At 45.0% G+C, this 16,804-nt stretch overlaps 1 protein-coding gene across 1 annotated transcript in view; it reads left to right on the top strand.

Moving 5' to 3' along the window:
- Positions 1-16,224, top strand: part of PTPN23 (protein tyrosine phosphatase non-receptor type 23) — a 28,035-nt gene extending 11,811 nt beyond the window's left edge. Inside the window, exons 10-25 of the mRNA XM_066585177.1 lie at positions 725-781; positions 926-984; positions 1,206-1,285; positions 1,446-1,560; positions 2,686-2,751; positions 3,063-3,208; positions 3,466-3,774; positions 5,393-5,547; positions 5,650-5,801; positions 6,491-6,670; positions 6,777-9,189; positions 11,021-11,205; positions 12,141-12,245; positions 12,903-13,041; positions 13,124-13,237; positions 14,288-16,224. Coding sequence (XP_066441274.1) covers positions 725-781; positions 926-984; positions 1,206-1,285; positions 1,446-1,560; positions 2,686-2,751; positions 3,063-3,208; positions 3,466-3,774; positions 5,393-5,547; positions 5,650-5,801; positions 6,491-6,670; positions 6,777-9,189; positions 11,021-11,205; positions 12,141-12,245; positions 12,903-13,041; positions 13,124-13,237; positions 14,288-14,839 — 4,827 coding nt within the window. The 3' untranslated portion in view covers positions 14,840-16,224. The remainder of the gene's footprint in view (positions 1-724; positions 782-925; positions 985-1,205; positions 1,286-1,445; positions 1,561-2,685; positions 2,752-3,062; positions 3,209-3,465; positions 3,775-5,392; positions 5,548-5,649; positions 5,802-6,490; positions 6,671-6,776; positions 9,190-11,020; positions 11,206-12,140; positions 12,246-12,902; positions 13,042-13,123; positions 13,238-14,287) is intronic.
- Positions 16,225-16,804: the final 580 nt, after the last annotated feature.

The raw sequence follows: 16,804 nt of genomic DNA, 5'->3' as shown, positions 1-16,804 counted from the left end.
GGGAGCAGACCCCGCGGCCATCTTCAGCAGGTGAGTATGAAGACGCCGGACCGCCGGGATTCAGGTAAGCACTCTCCGGTTTGTTTTTTTAACCCCTGCATCGGGGTTGTCTCGCGCCGAACGGGGGGGGTTTAAAAAAAAAAAAAACCGTTTCGGCGCGGGACAACCCCTTTAAGCTTCCTGCTCCGTTCGGGGAGAAGGAAGATTGCACATCCTGGCTGAACGGCTCTGTCTTCAGATGGAACCGAACTTCTTCCCATTGACTATAGTGGGTGTCTGTTCAATTTCCAGCAAGCAGTCCAGCATTTTTCCTGAAAGTACAGGACAAAATGGCTTCTTTCGTCCTGTTTTCTAGTGGAAATAAGCAACTGAGGTTCTGACACTGATATGAACGAACCCAAAGTCATCTGACCTACGTAAAACTTAGTGCCCCTGCATTATAGGAGCTCAGCTCGGCTGTTAGGGAGGTTTCTGTACACATAAGGTTTTTAGCTGTTATAAGTAGCAGAATAGTGAGTGCAGCTCTGTAGTATAATACGGGATGTAGCTTGGGATCAGTACAGGATAATTAACTCTGCTGTTTGTTTGGATGGATAGATTTTATATTTATAAACTAATATGGTAGTCAGGTGACTATACACTCTAGCTCTCCTATAATCCTTGCTGTCTTTGACTTGTGTATTATCTGTGTATTGGACTCTCAGTTTCGCTTCCATCTTTACAGGTTGCCTACTTACAGAGCGCTTTAGACAAACTCAATGAAGCGATTAAACAATCCAAGGTAAAACTTAAACCTCCCATGTGTAGCCACCCGTCTGTTATATAAGTCAAACTGGCCCGTAGTATATGTGCTGCACTCCCCTCGCTTAGGTTATTATAGTCTAGTTGCCTATTGTCATGTCATTGGCGTCTTGTTTTGTTCCAGGGTCAGCCCTCCACAGTGCAGGAAGCTCTCCGTTTCACTATGGATGTAATTGGCGGCAAGTAAGTGGTGAATTTAAAAGGACCATTTTACATCTTTCTGTATAAAATCTATATAGATTTATTTAAAGGGGCTTTTCCAGTTTTACAACTTTCTGATAGTCTTTGTATTTCAACTCCTCGCCGCTTTCAAGGCATCTCTTGCTGTCGGTGCGGTTTTCCAAAATTGCTCTTAATTATGGAGTAGTCGCCTTGAATATATTTGGTTTTGTTTGTTTTACTAGGTTTAATTCTGCCAAGAAGGATAATGATTTCATCTACCATGAGTCTGTGCCTGCGCTGGACACCCTGCAGGCTGTGAAAGGTGAGGACAACCCTGAGCTCGGTATATAGCTAGTAATGTGATGGAAAGTACTGCAGATGTGGTGAAATAGTGGCAGGCTTCATCTCTCCACAGTAGTGATATGGATATATCTCTATATATAGATGTATATACATATACCTCTTTTATGTATGCCTTTTAGGGGCTCCCTTAGTGAAGGCGCTTCCTGTCAACCCCACTGATCCTGCCGTGACTGGACCTGATATTTTTTCTAAGCTGGTACCAATGGCTGCCCACGAGGCTTCATCTCTCTACAGGTAAGTGAGAGGAACATGCAGGTAGAGGTTTTCAGGATAGATTTTATCATGTTCTTAGAACGATTCCTTTTTTTCAGGCATCTGAAGGGTCACAAATTATGATAACCCAGAAAACGACAATTACCAAGAATTAACCTCTGACTAATAAGCACTATTTTACAACTGAATTGAAATACTGCTGTAACTGTAGTGGAACGCTTACCTGCAGTTCTGCTGCGTTTCCACAATGTGTGATTACACTCTTAGGCTGGTTTCACACGGGCAATAAAATCGCGTGAAAATGCAGAATTATGAAAAACATGCTTTTTAATGGTTTCCTTCACATTTGCAATGTTTTTACTCATGCAATGTTTCGTAAAAAAAATTGCAATATTCTATCTTTCTGCATTTTGCTCATTGTTTATCGACCAGTTTCCCTATTGAGCCTTCGTTTTATTGCATCGCACGAACTTGCGTTTTTTTGGGGGGGGGTTTCCCCCATGCGATATGTTTTTAACATTAGAAAGTCCTACTGTCTGTCTTGTGAAAAAATTGCAAGCGACAGCGATGTGTTTTTTTTAAATTAATTTATTTTTTTAATTTTGCTGCCTGCGGGAGATCATTGATTGCGGGTTTTTTTGTTTTTGGGCGCGGGTGTACGCAGATGCACTGTAGTTCATCCGTGCAAAAGAAAATCCCCAACCTCACCTCCCTAATTGATATTTAACCTTCAGATGCACTGCAGATCATAAGCTCCCATACAGATGAATGAAGCACATCTGTGGTAAAAATGGAGCATGCTGCGATTTATCCGTGCGTGGCATCCACAAATCGGATAAAAACAAATACGCAGGTGTTGATTTAAGTGCGGACGCCCGATGCTTCCCTATGGGCTGCTTGATTTGCGGATCTAATGTGCCGATGCCACGCATGGATTCCGCAAATCAAATCGGCCCAAGGACTTTGGGCCTTACTGTATGCTTTTTTTAGTGTGTGAGCTCCTGGGGACTGATGTGATCGCTGTCTGTGTAATACTCTGTTCTATCTATTGGTGCAGTATAGGCAACAGGAAATATTTATAATAATTGTACGTTCTGCTTAAACACACTTGTCATGTCTTATTTTTGCCATTATTAATTTTTCTAGTGAGGAAAAAGCAAAACTGCTGCGTGAAGTAATGGCCAAAATAGATGCAAAGAATGAAGTCCTTGAGTAAGTTTACCTTACCCTTCAGCTTATAGCTTCAGCCTTGAACACCGTTTTATAAATATTATTTATCCCGAGTAAATAGCCTGTATTATACTCCAGAGCTGTATTCTCAATTCTGCAGCTTCAGTGCTGAAACCACCTGGTATTTCCGCTTGTTCAGTGTCTATACAAAGCTTACTATGATGATTTTGTATTCTGCGACTTGTCGTCTTTACACAGGGTATATGATGTAGGGAAAAGTAATTACCCCTCTGCGTTATAGAAGTTGTATGCCCATAAGCTTTCTGACTATTTCCAGCTTATTTGTTTTTCAGTCAGTTCACGGACTCCCTGCAGCTTGATCCAGACACTGTGGATAATCTTGACATTTACAGTCATATCCCACCATCCTTGATGGAGAAGTGTGCTGCGCTGAGTGTGCGGCCGGATACAGTCAAGAGCCTGGTCCAGTCTATGCAGGGTGAGTATGAATTACCTTTGTGCTGCTGACATCTGCAGGGAGGTTTCTACACTTTCTTCCTTCTCGCTCATTCCATTGAAGAACACAACAATTGGCCTCCTCTTAGCCTAAAATGACTGATAACAGGGAGCAGAAGATTTAATTTACCTGTCCTATAGTCTACAGCTTCCCTGCATGAACTGTACTATATCAGTTTCATGGAGTTATGTGCAGGCCATGATACACTATGTGTTATACTTTTTCTTGTATAATTGCAGCACTCTCTGGGGTGTTCACTGATGTTGAAGCGTCTCTGAAGGATATTAAAGATATTCTTGATGAAGAGGAAAAGGAGGAGAGAAAACTGCAGGACGAGGTAGGGAAGGCGAATGTACCTCCAACCTCCTCGCCTGCAGTGGCGGAAGTGGGCAAAGAGTGGACAAAATACATGGAGGTGCACGAGAAAGCAAGCTTCACTAACACAGAGCTGCATAAAGCCATGAACCTGCATATCAGCAACCTGCGACTCCTGAGCGGGCCCCTGGACCAGCTCCAGCAGGCTCTACCAGCACCAACTTTGACCGAGGGTGAGCACAAACTTTCTTCTTTAGCTAAAATTCATAGGGGATTTAAAGTGGTTGTCTGGTTGCAAACTATTGATGGCCTATTCTCAAGATAAGTCAATAGTAGATTGGCAGGGGTCTGTTTCTTAGGATCCCCGCTGATCAGCTATTTTCCAGAATGGTGCACGTGTGTGCCGAGATTTAATTCTGCAGGAAGCAGACAGCTCTGTACTGTAGGAACCAGGCTTTGTATTGCAGGCCAAGTTTCCATTGAAATAAATGGGAACTTTGCCTGCAATACAAAGCCTGGCTACTACAGTAAGAACAGAGCTGTTTGCTTCCTGCAGAAATGAGTTCAGTGCACAAGCACACCAGCCTAGCAGGCAGCTGATTAGCAGGGGGTCTGGCCAACGGGCTTATTCTGAGAATAGGCCATCAATAGTTTGCAACTGGACAACCCTTTTAAGGCCACTGATGTGATAATGATTTATCAAATCTCGAACAGTTTATATATGGGATTAATCAATTTAAGACAGTTCAATCGCTTACTGATATTTAGTTACATCCTGTACTAAGGCCCATTTACATGCAACGATTATTGCTCAAAATTAGTTAAACCGATGGCAAATGCGCAATAATCGTTGCGTGTAAATGCTCCCATTGTTTACTTTTCTTCTGAACGATTATTTTAAGGTGAACTTAAAATCCATCATTCAGCCAGAGTAGATAATACAGACTGTACGCTGTTTTCTGCACAGGAGTCGCTGATTACATTGTATTCATGCCGGCAGCCCGTGCGAGAACAAAGGAGCTGAGAGCAGGTGGCCTGAGCTCTGCAAAGTTCTGCAAGCAGCTCCTGGAGGCTCATTTGCTCATTCGCGTTAGTGCCCATTAGTACTTTATGCAATATGATCGCTAAAACTGTTAATCTTTCAATCGTTTGAAAGATTGTCTTTGCGTATAACTAAGCTTTCAAACAACTGAAAGATTTAGTGATCTATTTGCATAAAGTGTTAAGGACCTCCCAGGAGGAGTTTGCTAATTCGGCCATGTGTTTAAACTTTATTTTTTTAACGCATGCCCAGCTGTGCAAACAGCTGCCGAAACATTCCATTGTTCTCCTGGCGGCTAGTGTAAAGATGCCGTGAGGAGAACATCCTGCAGTCTTTTGAAAGATGTGCAAAATACATTCAAATGGAATATATTTGCTCAGTCTTTCAGTCTAACAATGGATTTTAAGTGAACTAATAGAAAAGTGCACGATGCGTTTACATGTAGGGATTATCGCTCATTTTCGGGCTGTTTGGACGAATTTTGAGCGATAATTGTTGCATGTAAAAGGGCCTTTATACATCAGACCTGCACTTGGTCTTCAGCTGGAGGAGTCACTGTGTACATTGCATTACTTATCCTGCACTGATCCTGGTTCAAATCCTGTAATGCCACTTGATCAGATATTCACTGGATATGGAAGTGGATCCCGCCTCTGTGAACTGTAACTATTTCTAGAAAGGATTTATCTAGTTAAACGTTTGTGTTCTTTTGGAGGGAAACTGATTTACTCTGTTTTAGACTTCATATGTTGCATGGTACATAACCCTGCGGATATCTTCCTGTGTGATGATATTTTGTGATCTTACAGATGACAAATCTGTACTGCAAAACCTTAAGAGAATCCTGGGGAAGGTGCAGGAAATGAGAGAGCAACGTCTTTCACTGGAGCAGCAGCTGCGAGACACCATACAGAAGGATGATATCACCACCTCCCTGGTCACCACCGACCGCTCCGAGATGAAGGTGAGGATTATGAAATTCGTGTCAAGCATCTCAATTCATGAATATGTCTACTCTTATATTACATGTCAGTAGCGTAACTGATCTTGTCACTGCTTACCCCAGAAACTGTTTGCTGAGCAGCTGAAGAAGTACGATCAGCTGAAGGTTTACATTGATCAGAACCTTTCTGCCCAAGAGAATATCCTGAAGGCTCTGACCGAAGCCAATGTGAAATATGCGCCAATACGGAAGGTCCTGGCAGAGTCAGAGCAAAAGTGAGTTTCTCCTGATTTGGCCTTGAATCTGTCTTGTTTATAGTTATGTGACTCTTGTTTAAACTTTTGTATTTTGCAGCATTCTTCACTTATTTGTATTTCACAAGCAGTGTAAGGCCTCCTTTCCACGGGCGACATATCATTGCGTTATCCACAGTGATTATCCGCAAGCAGGTAACACAATCAACGCTTTCCGTAGGATAACTATGGAAAGCGCAGCCCGATGTACGTAAGCGGAAAGTCGTGGCGACTTTCCGCTCGCATATAAAAATCGTGGCATGCTATGATTTGGCCGCGATTTTCCTATCAATACTGATAGGTTCATTGCGGAAAATCACGGTGACTTTAGCATTCTCCCGTGGCGGGAAAACACTATGCCAGCGGACAGGTGGCCTAAAGAATAGAGGAAATAATTCTGTGTGACATGGCTACATCCACGTAGTGATGTACTATTTTCCGTAATAGAAAATAAATCCTATTACAGTAGATCTGATAGATATGACCCTGGAAGCCGCCATGACAACCAGAATGAGTACCTCCATACTCTACTAGTTCTCTTAATGTAGTCTGCAGTGTTAACAAAAAAGGAAATACAAAGCAGTCACCTTTTTGCTATTTTGTATTGTTTAGTCATAAGATTTTTTACATAGTGCTGTACAGCCATATATGATTTCTCTTGCGCCATTCAGGTGGAACCATACTGTGCAGACCCTGATCTCTTCCTACGAAGCCTATGAGGACCTAATGAAGAAGTGCCAGGAGGGGAAGGACTTTTACGCAGATCTAGAAAGCAAAGTGGGCAAGCTCTTAGAAAAAGCTCGTCTTGCCTATGAGGCATCACAGGCCGGCCGTACGCAGATCCTAGAACGGTAATTCTGCATGTTTGTTGTACAGTCATTATATTGCATGCCCCAGCCTCTTGCATAGATTCTGAATATTTTTGAAAACTTTTTTTTTTTTTTTTTTTTTAAATAGGGAAATGAAGAAGAAGCCGCCTCCTCGACCGACAGCCCCTAAGCCGGCACTGGAGAAGAAGGGGTCAGACATAGACCTTGAAAACATTCCTGCTGCTCATCTTGCAGACATGCAGAAGTTCTCCTCTCTCTTCCTGTCTGATCTCCCAGAAGAACTGAAGAGCTTACCTCCAGAAGCCCTGGTGGCGCATTTCGATCGATTGTCTGCAGATGCCATGGGTGTATTTCCAGTGGATCCAGTAGCTGCATACAGTGGAATCAGAATGTCTAGTGCAGATACTTATAGAGCTGGGAGAATGGCCACTGCCCCATTGCCAGACCCCCAAGCTGTGCCTTTCAATCGGGCTCCTTTTAATGCTTTGCCTGGACAAATGCCACCGATGGCTGCGGGTGCTGCTTTCCCTCCAGTTTCTTATAGCAACATTCCTCCTGTCAGCTCTGGCACTGCCGTCCCTCCAAGGATGATGCATCCATCTGTTAGTGGAACTTCACAAGTGCCGTCGTCTTCTGTATATTCAGCAGGAGGACCACAGGTTCAACTAAATCCAGCATCTGCACCAATGGTACCTGGCTACAGGAATGCCACTGTGCCACCACAGAGAACGTCACCGCAGCATATGCCTTTGTCTGTTCCTGGTGTGACTCAGTTTAAGCCAAATTCTGCAGTAGGTTTTGGCATAGGACAAGCGCCATCTGCATCAATTGTATCCGGCCCTATGAACCCAAGCGTCCCAAATCCATCACTGACAAGTAACATTCCACCTCAGGTTACACAGAGCATTCGTCCAGCGACCACTACAGTAGACAGTATTCAAGGGCCTATTTCAAGCTACACTGCACCCAGAATGCCACTCAACAACCAGCCTCTGCCCCCCAGCCATTCTCAGAGTGGCTATATAGGAGCCCATGTGCATCCAGCAGTTGGTCAGAGCCATCCCTTCCCATATACTCAAGGTGGGGTCCCAAATTATGTTCAGCCGCCTACACATTTACCACATGGTCAGCCAAACCAAATGTTTCATATTCCTGGGCAGCACCAGCCTAGAATGGATGTGCCGCCCCAGCCTCTTCCTGGACAGTCGCCATATGCAACTCCTGTACAGCATCAGTTCACCCCTCAAATGAGAGCACCCTTTCATCCACAACAGTCCTACCAACAGAGACAGCCAGCATGTATGCCCATCATAAACCCTGTACTGCCTCACCAGCAATATCCGCATCCCGTGGTGCAGCCCCCGCATCCCGTGGTGCAGCCGCCTCCTCACTTAATGCCACAGCGGTATCCACTTGCTCACCAGGATAAACCAGTTCAACAACCTCTACACACGACTTTTCCTGGTGCCATACCCATAGCACCCCCTCAGCCAGTTCAAACTGTACCCCTACCAATGAATCAAGGCTCTACTCCGATTGTACCCCATTCTGCTGTTCCAGGAATGCAAAATATACCGCCTGCATCTGCCTCCCAAGTTGCATCAGCCATGACTTTTGTCCCCCCTGTAAGACACACCATTCCTCCTTCCAACAATATAGTGAATGCAATGCCTCCTGGATCCCAGATGCCAATGAGTGCACCTCAAGCCCCGCCCCTTGCTCACCACATACAGCCTCCTGGCAGCCCGGCGCTCAGCCAGCTGCCCGGTGGTGCCATAGTTTCCGGAGCTCCAGCTATTCCTTCTCCAGCACCTTCTCCACAGCCATCTCTGGTTGTGCAACCTCCAGCAGTTCTGTCATCCACTGCCTCTACCTCTACAGCTATGCCTCAGAGACCCCCGCCTTCACTGACACCTGGAACAACCCCTCTGAGCCAAGCCTCTACAGAGCCAGTCTTTCACCGACAAAGCTCTACTACGGATGACCTTCTGTCATCTAGTCCCGAGAGCCAACATGGTGGCTCCAAAACATCAGTGGGACAGCCGCTCTTGCAACCCACTAAGGCGGATTCTAAAGATGGGCTGAAACCTAAGGGTATTCAGTTAATCGAGAATGACCCTTATGAGAAGCCGGAGCACATCATGCGGCTCTTGTCTGAGCTGGATCGCTTCAGACTTGTGGTGGTAGCTCTCGAAAAGCCGGTGCCTGGTGCAGCAACCCAACTGGATGCCATGTGGAAAGAGTTTCAAGATGCCCAAGAGAAGGAAGCCAGAAACCTATCTATTGCCATAGCCCGATGTTATACCATGAAGAACCGACACCAGGACATCATGCCTTATGATAAGAATCGTATCGTCTTACAGTCTGGGAAGGATGATTACATTAATGCCAGTAAGATTGAAGACCTCTCTCCATACTCCCCGACCATCATCGCCACCCAGTCTCCGCTGGTGGGCACTGCCTCAGATTTCTGGCTGATGATTTATGAGCAGAAGGTTTCATTGATTGTCATGCTGGTGTCTGACCTGGAGATAGAGAAGGTGAGGATCTAGCACTGTGTTCTCCATCCATCGCTGCTCACAATCTTCTCCTCCTTATACATAGGACTTAAGGAAAAGCTGGTAGTTGTCTTGTTGCTTTGGAGAACATGTTACTGTGATGCACACATTTGGACACAACCTAGGTAAAACGAGGCTCTTGCTCTGACATGGGCTCTACGGTCACCAGTTGTAACCAGCAGCTATGTCATGTTTTATTGTCTTTACTTTCGGTCTGTGGGTGCGCCACTTTGGGGTAACGGTCAACAAGTCGGTTAACTGCTTCAACTGATGGGTCATTATTTAGTTCAGTTTGGTTACTCTTGTGTTAAAAGGGTTGTCTGCCTGTTCATATGCCCTATATCACCAGAATAGTCACTCTATACAAGCTCGTTCTCTTCTGGAGAACCCCAGCTGGCCTTGTATAACCGCCATGTAACACTATTTCCCTGTAGCGGTCGCAGCATGTGAAATGCTTTGCCGACTTTCTTGGCAAAATCACCTGTTTGCCCCAGGTCCTGCTCCTAGAACCCCCTTGCAATCAGTAAAAAGTTCTCTAACTTTTGTGTTTCCCTTCACCATTTTCAGTGAATAGAAACATTGTCTCCATTCGTTTAGGGCTCCTCTTTTTTCTTTTTTTTTTTTTTTTGCGGCTTCTGCGTGGATCGCTTCCATTAAAGTCAATGGAAGCCTTCTGATCCGCGGCACTTCCACAATCAGATTGCGGAAAGGTCGCAGATTGGAAAAGCAGACTGTTTTAAAAAAATAAATAAATAATAATTTCGTACTGCGCATGTCCGACAGCGTGCGAACCATCCGCAGTACAAAAGATAGAGAAACTAAACCGGTACGTGTTTACGCTGCTGGCAGTGTGCAGGGGGCCTTAGAGGTGGAATCCTGCCCTGAGCCTACGTTGCTCACACATATGCAGGGTTTGTATCGGCGCTTTGAAGGGTTTATCTCCATGGTAGAAACTTCACAGCCTGCAGAAAGCCGCACACACTGTGGGCCTAAGGGCTCATTCGTGTGTGTGCGTGCGTGCGTGCTGCATCCGACATTCTCAAGCACAACTTGCATTGTGTGCCGTCCAAGTGGCGGGGGCGATGGACATTGCATGTTTTACTCTTGTCTGTGATAAAGATTGGAAGAGGACATGTAGCAATTTTTCTTTTTCATGTGGACCGCTGGTCTGCATGCAGAAGTGCTCATGTGAATAAACCGAATTGTCTCTAATGGGTCCGTGTGCTGTCTGTAAAATACATGGACAGATGATAGGCTTATTTAAACGAGCACTTACTGTATCGAGTCCATCACCTACGTCTGACAAGATTGTTTCCATTGGTTTTCTATTCAGTTGCATAAAATGACATGTACACATTTTATATTACATGCGATATTACACCCCAGTCGGAGTTGTGCACACTGGGAGCGGTTCCCCTGCTTGTTGACAGTGTCCAGGTAGCATTTTTTGACTGATCAGCCAATGTTATACAAAGTTGGAGTTTAAGCTTTATGAACACTGATCAGTCTCCACTGCCCGGTACCCATGTACACAAGTGTAACGTTATAGAATTATGTCATTTATATGTCACCCAGTTGGGGAGATGCAATCTGAACTGGTCTGTAAAACCATCCGCAGCAGATTATTTATTTTGTAGTGGAGGAAGGGGGTTGAATAGAAGTCATAATAGGATAGATCTATAAATTACCATGGTGACTGCGGACAGTCAGACCTTCCAGCTTGTAACCATAGGGGTACATGTGTCCCTCTAATCTAAGTGAGACCTTTTTTGGGTTTATCTATTGATGTTTTTTACCATCATTGCCTTTCCAGCAAAAAGTAGTGCGTTACTTCCCTACGGAGCGCGGGCAGCCAGTGCTTCACGGACACATCACCCTGACGCTGACCAGCCTCAAGATCACGGATACGCACGTAGAACGAGTGATATCGCTACAGTACAAGCACCAAAGCCTGAAACGATCTATCATCCACCTGCAGTTCACATCCTGGCCTGAGTTGTAAGTGCACAGATAATAGAACATTGCCCCATTTACACGGGGCCGAGCTGTCGGGCATACGATGCCCAACGCTTGTCCCAGTGATACTTGCTCCTGCGCTATTACAAAGGGGCAAGTATCACTCACAGCGCTGCCCGGCATGAAGGTGGAGTGGGCCGAGAAGTGTTCTTCTCGCCTCCATTCACAGTAAACAGTCATTGCTGTTTACACTGAACGGCTCGTGGGACGGTTGGCGCATAAATTTCCGCAGGAGCTTGAACGAGTCTCAGCGATAATCGGCCTGTGTACAAGGACTATAAGCCTGAGTGTCTATAATGCTGTAGTCTGCAGGCAGCAGTGTTGGTCTACAACTCCAAAGATAACAGGATTTCTGCAGAGTGACTTTATATCTTGGTAATGTACCAAGTCTACGTAGGAGCCCTCTTCTCAGCGATCATTGCTTCTGTGCGTTCACACAGGAGCAATAAGCACTCCCTGAAGGAAGACTGAGCTCGCTGGGGATCTCTTCCGGCTGCTCGTCTTCATTGAGTAAACAGGTAGTTCATAAATGAACGACTGCCTGTTTGAGCAAGCTGATTTTTTTTTTTTTTTTGGTCTGCGTAAACTGACCGAACGAATTATCATTCAGTCGTTGGCTGTATCTACACTGAACAATTATCAATCAGTTTCGCACAATCCAGCCATTATCTGAATAATGATCGTACTGTATAAAAAGGTCTTTACTCTTTATTAAAGAAGTAGTGGTAAAAACAGATGGAAATTTCAGTGCAGATTTGGGCCAAAAATGGCTTGTTTGAAGTCAGCATATACGTATCTCTGCATAGGAGCTGAATACCCAACATAGAAGATTTTAGTTTAGGCAAAGCTGCTGCCTCCTTGATCTAAGGAAAAATGGTTGCGAATGTGAGCAACTAGTAATAAGTTATTTATTCCAGGGGCCTTCCTGACAGTAAAGGGAACTTGCTGCGGTTTATCCAGGATGTACATAAACACTACTTACACCAGCGCCCCCTGCACATGCCCATCGTAGTGCACTGCAGGTGAGTAGGCAGAGCTCTTTTAATCCTCTCATATTGGTGGATGATCTGCTCTCAGGATTTTAATGTACCTGTTGAACTATTGGATGTATTTGCCAGCTTCTTATTGGTGGCTCCCTGTAATACAGGGGGCTCTATGTCTTTTGGGGACTAAAGTGCAGAAGCTAATGGCAGTTATTGAGGCTCTGGGATACAGCCTGAAAGGGGTTGTCTCATAACAGCCCATACTTCTAATGCATTCTTGACGTGCCCCAAAGATTCTGAAGTGTTGGGCAGCAGAGGATGTGTATGTGCATCAATGCTCTATTTGCTTCAATTGGACCGCTAGACATAGCCAAAGGGGCAATCTCTTATCCCGTTGAAGTCAAAGGTGCGGAGATATGCATACACATCCTGTGCAGCCCCAAACTTGGGGAACTTTGAGATGCTATGAGGCTGCATTTCAAGTATGGGCTGTTTATCGACAATCCCTCGAATACCTTCTTTAGTATCCGCACCAGCACTTTGGAGCCCCAGATGTTGGGGAACACCATTGCTGGAATGTTATCTAATGGTTTTGTTAATTCACTGGGTTTTTTTTTTTACTTGTGCTGTGTCAGATTATCTGGTGCCAGACTGTGGAAATCTTGTTTATTTTATTTAATTTATGATCTGTTGCAGTTCTGGTGTGGGGCGGACCGGAGCGTTCTGTCTCCTGTATGCTGCTGTACAAGAAGTGGAGGCCGGTAATGGGATCCCGGACCTGGCAGAGCTTGTGAAGATGATGAGGCAGCAGAGAAAGCACATGCTGCAGGAGAAGGTAGGCAACCCATACAGTCTTGTCTCTTCTTATGCAGGACTGCCACATCTTCTCTGTGTAACCCTGTGCTCTGTTCATGTAGATACACCTGAAGTTCTGTTATGAGGCGGTTCTAAAGCATGCAGAACAGGTTCTACAGAGACACGGCTTCTACACACCTTCTACCAACAAGCCCCAGCCCAGTGCGCCACAAAAGGTCAGTGTCTATGGGTGAAACTGCGTGACTATTGTACTTGTGCTGCCACAGAGACTCCAGATGTATACTGGAAAGTGTGCTAATATAATGTAGTCCAGGCTCCTGCTCTCTCCATACCCTATTTTCTAGGCCCAATGTCCACAGGCGGGTTTGATTTGCGGATGATCCGCAAATCAAGCTGACAATAGGGATGCATGGGCGTCCGCAAATGATTTTAATAATTTTGCTGCAGATCCCGCATGGACGGCTTCCGTTGAAGTCAATGGAAACCGTCCGATCTATGGCACACCCGCAGCTGACACTGCGGACAAGCCGCAAATCCATGGTAAAGCAGTTTAAAAAAAAATTGGAATGGGCATGGTGTGCTGGCCGGCCGCAGTGCAAAAAAAAGAAGATCCAGGACGCAGAATACCCAGACAGGTAAATAATTGTCCTCCGCCTCGGGCAGAGTGGGATTCTACTGTGGGCTTCCGCAGGCGGAATCCTACCCGGCCACGGACATTCAGCCTTACTCTGCAGCTCTGCTCAATTAGAATAGAACTATAATTAATCACTCCAGCCTAATGCCCATTTAGATGCAACGATTATTGCTCAAAAGCCATCTTTTGAGTGATAATTGCGTCTATAAACGTGCGCCCATCGTGCACTATCCGTTCATCGCTGACTTCAAGCCAGCTTGAAAACCGTCTTCCTGCTTATCAAGACCGCAAGCTGAATTCTCTGCGGGTAGTGCTGATAGTATTCTTTCAGCTGCAGACCCGCTGGAGAACAATGGAGGTGAATGCAGATAACAGACCTCCTGCTGTTATCTGCATTCAGCAAAGGGCTTCATTTGCACGCTAATAAGCTACTAAATAGCTTAGTAGCTACTTAGTAGATTATGCAAAATGATCGCTCAAAGCTGTCACTCACACTGTAGTTTGAGCGATCATCATGTATCTAAATGGACCTTCAGCCTTATTGTCTATAGATGTCTGAGGTGACCATAAATCTGTCCCCTCAAATGCTTGTTGAGCTTTTGAAGTCTCACTGTTTCTTATGCTTTCCCAGATCTACAGCCTTCAGGATCCACAGGATATCGTTCTTGGAGGAGATATGCCAATCAGCTCCATCCAAGCAACCATTGCAAAGCTGAGTATTAAACCTTGCTCTGGCAGCCCAGAGGGCACCAACCATTACCAACCACCTCCACTCCTTGAGATGAACGAACAAATGTCATCTGAGATTGTACAGATGTTACCCCCAAGCTCCTCACAGCCAGATCTTACAGCTTCGCTAATCATAGAGCCACAGACCCCTCCAAACCAGTCCACCACCAACGGTACCAGCGAAGCCCCTGCTGAAACTAACAGTCATGACTCTACACCGGTGCCTGAGCCTTCCTCTGCTTCTCCCGCACCATCATCCTCTTCATCTCTCAACCTTCTGGCTTCTATGACACCTGAGACCTTTAATCTGGACAGCTCTCAGCGAGGAAAGCAGAAGATGAACAAGCAGAGCTTTCTCCAGCCCCAGAACGGAAGCGGCCTGGCACGGAGCGGTAAGTCTGGAGATGATCCCCTCAATATGCTGGACCCGCTGTGGACACTAAATAAAACCTAAGACCCTGGAATCAGGAAATATGACTTATCCAAGAATCCGGTGACGGGTCTTCCTGTGCCGAAAACACCTACTGGCTTGGGGAACGTAACCCCAAGGTTGGCTGGTGTAACTTTCCAACACTCCCCACTAACTTACCTAATAACACTTCCTACAGCCTTAATGTGACACTAAACTGAAATGGGAGAACTTTAGGAACTTTGTGGCGATTCCAGCTGCAGATTGCTATGGAATGAGCGATCGTAGATGGATATGGGCAGCTCTGACAGTAAGGGGCAGTGTACACCCTGCAAAATGTGCTGTAAAGAACCTGCCTGTAGAGGTCTTCTGTACATATTCATGTATTCGTTGCCTATGCAGGTGCTTTTATGTAGCTTGGGGGAGGATTAAAGCAGGGAAGGAACTCTAGCTACGAAGCAAAAGAAATCCAGCTCAGTCTATGGCCAGTCCATTGGAGCTCAGAAGTCTTGGGATCCCTAAAATTCTTATTCAACTTCGGTTTTCCAGGAAGAAAAAAGTCTGATTGCAAATCATTTTAGAAATCCTACTAGCAGGTTGCAGTCCCAATACTGCGGTTTTCTGCTGGAGCGTGCCCTCTGCACCCATTGACTTCAACACAATGGTAATGGATGTCGGATGTACAGGGTGGCCAACACCACCATAATACTCAGGATCCTGCTGGTCTAACGTATGTGCTATCTCTACTGTAGAGATAAGATGGAGAAGACCTGATGATGCATCCAGAGTGATTTAAAACTGGAATTATTCTATTTACTGGACATTCTGCAGCCAATGTTGGAGCTGGATCCACCATTGCAGACAGTGAAGATGTGGAATTGAAACGCAGAGTCTATTAGAAAGTTGCAGACTGATGCAGAAACCTAATGCACATCAGACTGCAGAATATAGGAAGCTTTGGTTAACCCCTTCCCTGACTTCCAGTGATTTGATCGGCTGTGCATGCTCGGTCCGGCAGATATCATCCTCACCACGGTATTTGATGCACTGGCTGTCTGTAAATCGCCATCTCTGGGATTCTGCTTCATCCTGTACTATCCTGTTACCACCTTGTATTCTCATAGCGCTCTCCTTGCTCTGATCATTCAGTCTGAGAGGACCACTCGAGCAGACACGTATAGTCCTGGTTATCCAGTCGTTGAGGGGCGGCACTGCTTTTAAAGGATTTAAACTGTTTTGTTGAATCTGGCCATTCCAATCCTAGAAACTCAGCGTCACACGATTGATAACTTTATATCGGTTCAAATGCATAAAACTCTGTGAATATTATAACGTGTAATCTCCAATGTGTATTTTATAACCGTGATGATTGGCCGGTGTACAGTATGAATAATCCTATTTTAAATTATGAAATAAATGCTGAAAAAATATATGGTGTCTCGTATGATTGACTCATCTGGCTGCAGAACATCTTGCAGTTTTCTACATAGGACTGCAGCTTTAACCTCTTGTACCCTATATATGTTGATGGGTGTGGGATTTCTATGGAGTGGGATCTACAGCTGATCCCACTCCATAAAAGGGTGCTGACTGTTGATATTGAAATGGTGCTGTCAGAATTGCCAGCAGCATTTAAAAGGGCTCTGATTGGTGTCCTGAAAAGCCCCCTCGCGATCAGACATCAAAGTGCTGTTCGGGTGTCATGGGCAGGCTGAGGACTTCTGAAGCCCCCTCCCCCCCCAAAGTTGCCATGATTGATTGTCTATTGCGCGTCTTGATAGACTGTTATTGTATTGTACTGTATGAACAATTGTAAGTTCAAGTACCCTTAGGAGATTTAAAAAAATGAAATAAGTCTAAAAATAAAAAGCTAAAAAAAAATAAAGAATATTAACATTTTAAACAAAACCCTTTTCCTATATTTATAACTTAAAAAAACCCATAACATTTTTGGTATCGCTGCGTCCTTAACATTCTGATCAATCAAAATTAATGCATTATTCCAAACAG

The sequence above is a fragment of the Eleutherodactylus coqui genome, chromosome 12, assembly GCF_035609145.1.
Source record: "Eleutherodactylus coqui strain aEleCoq1 chromosome 12, aEleCoq1.hap1, whole genome shotgun sequence".
NCBI classification, from domain to species: Eukaryota; Metazoa; Chordata; class Amphibia; order Anura; family Eleutherodactylidae; genus Eleutherodactylus; species Eleutherodactylus coqui.
The sequence above is the reverse complement of the archived record's forward strand: the minus strand, read 5'-3'. Positions and strand labels throughout refer to the sequence as shown.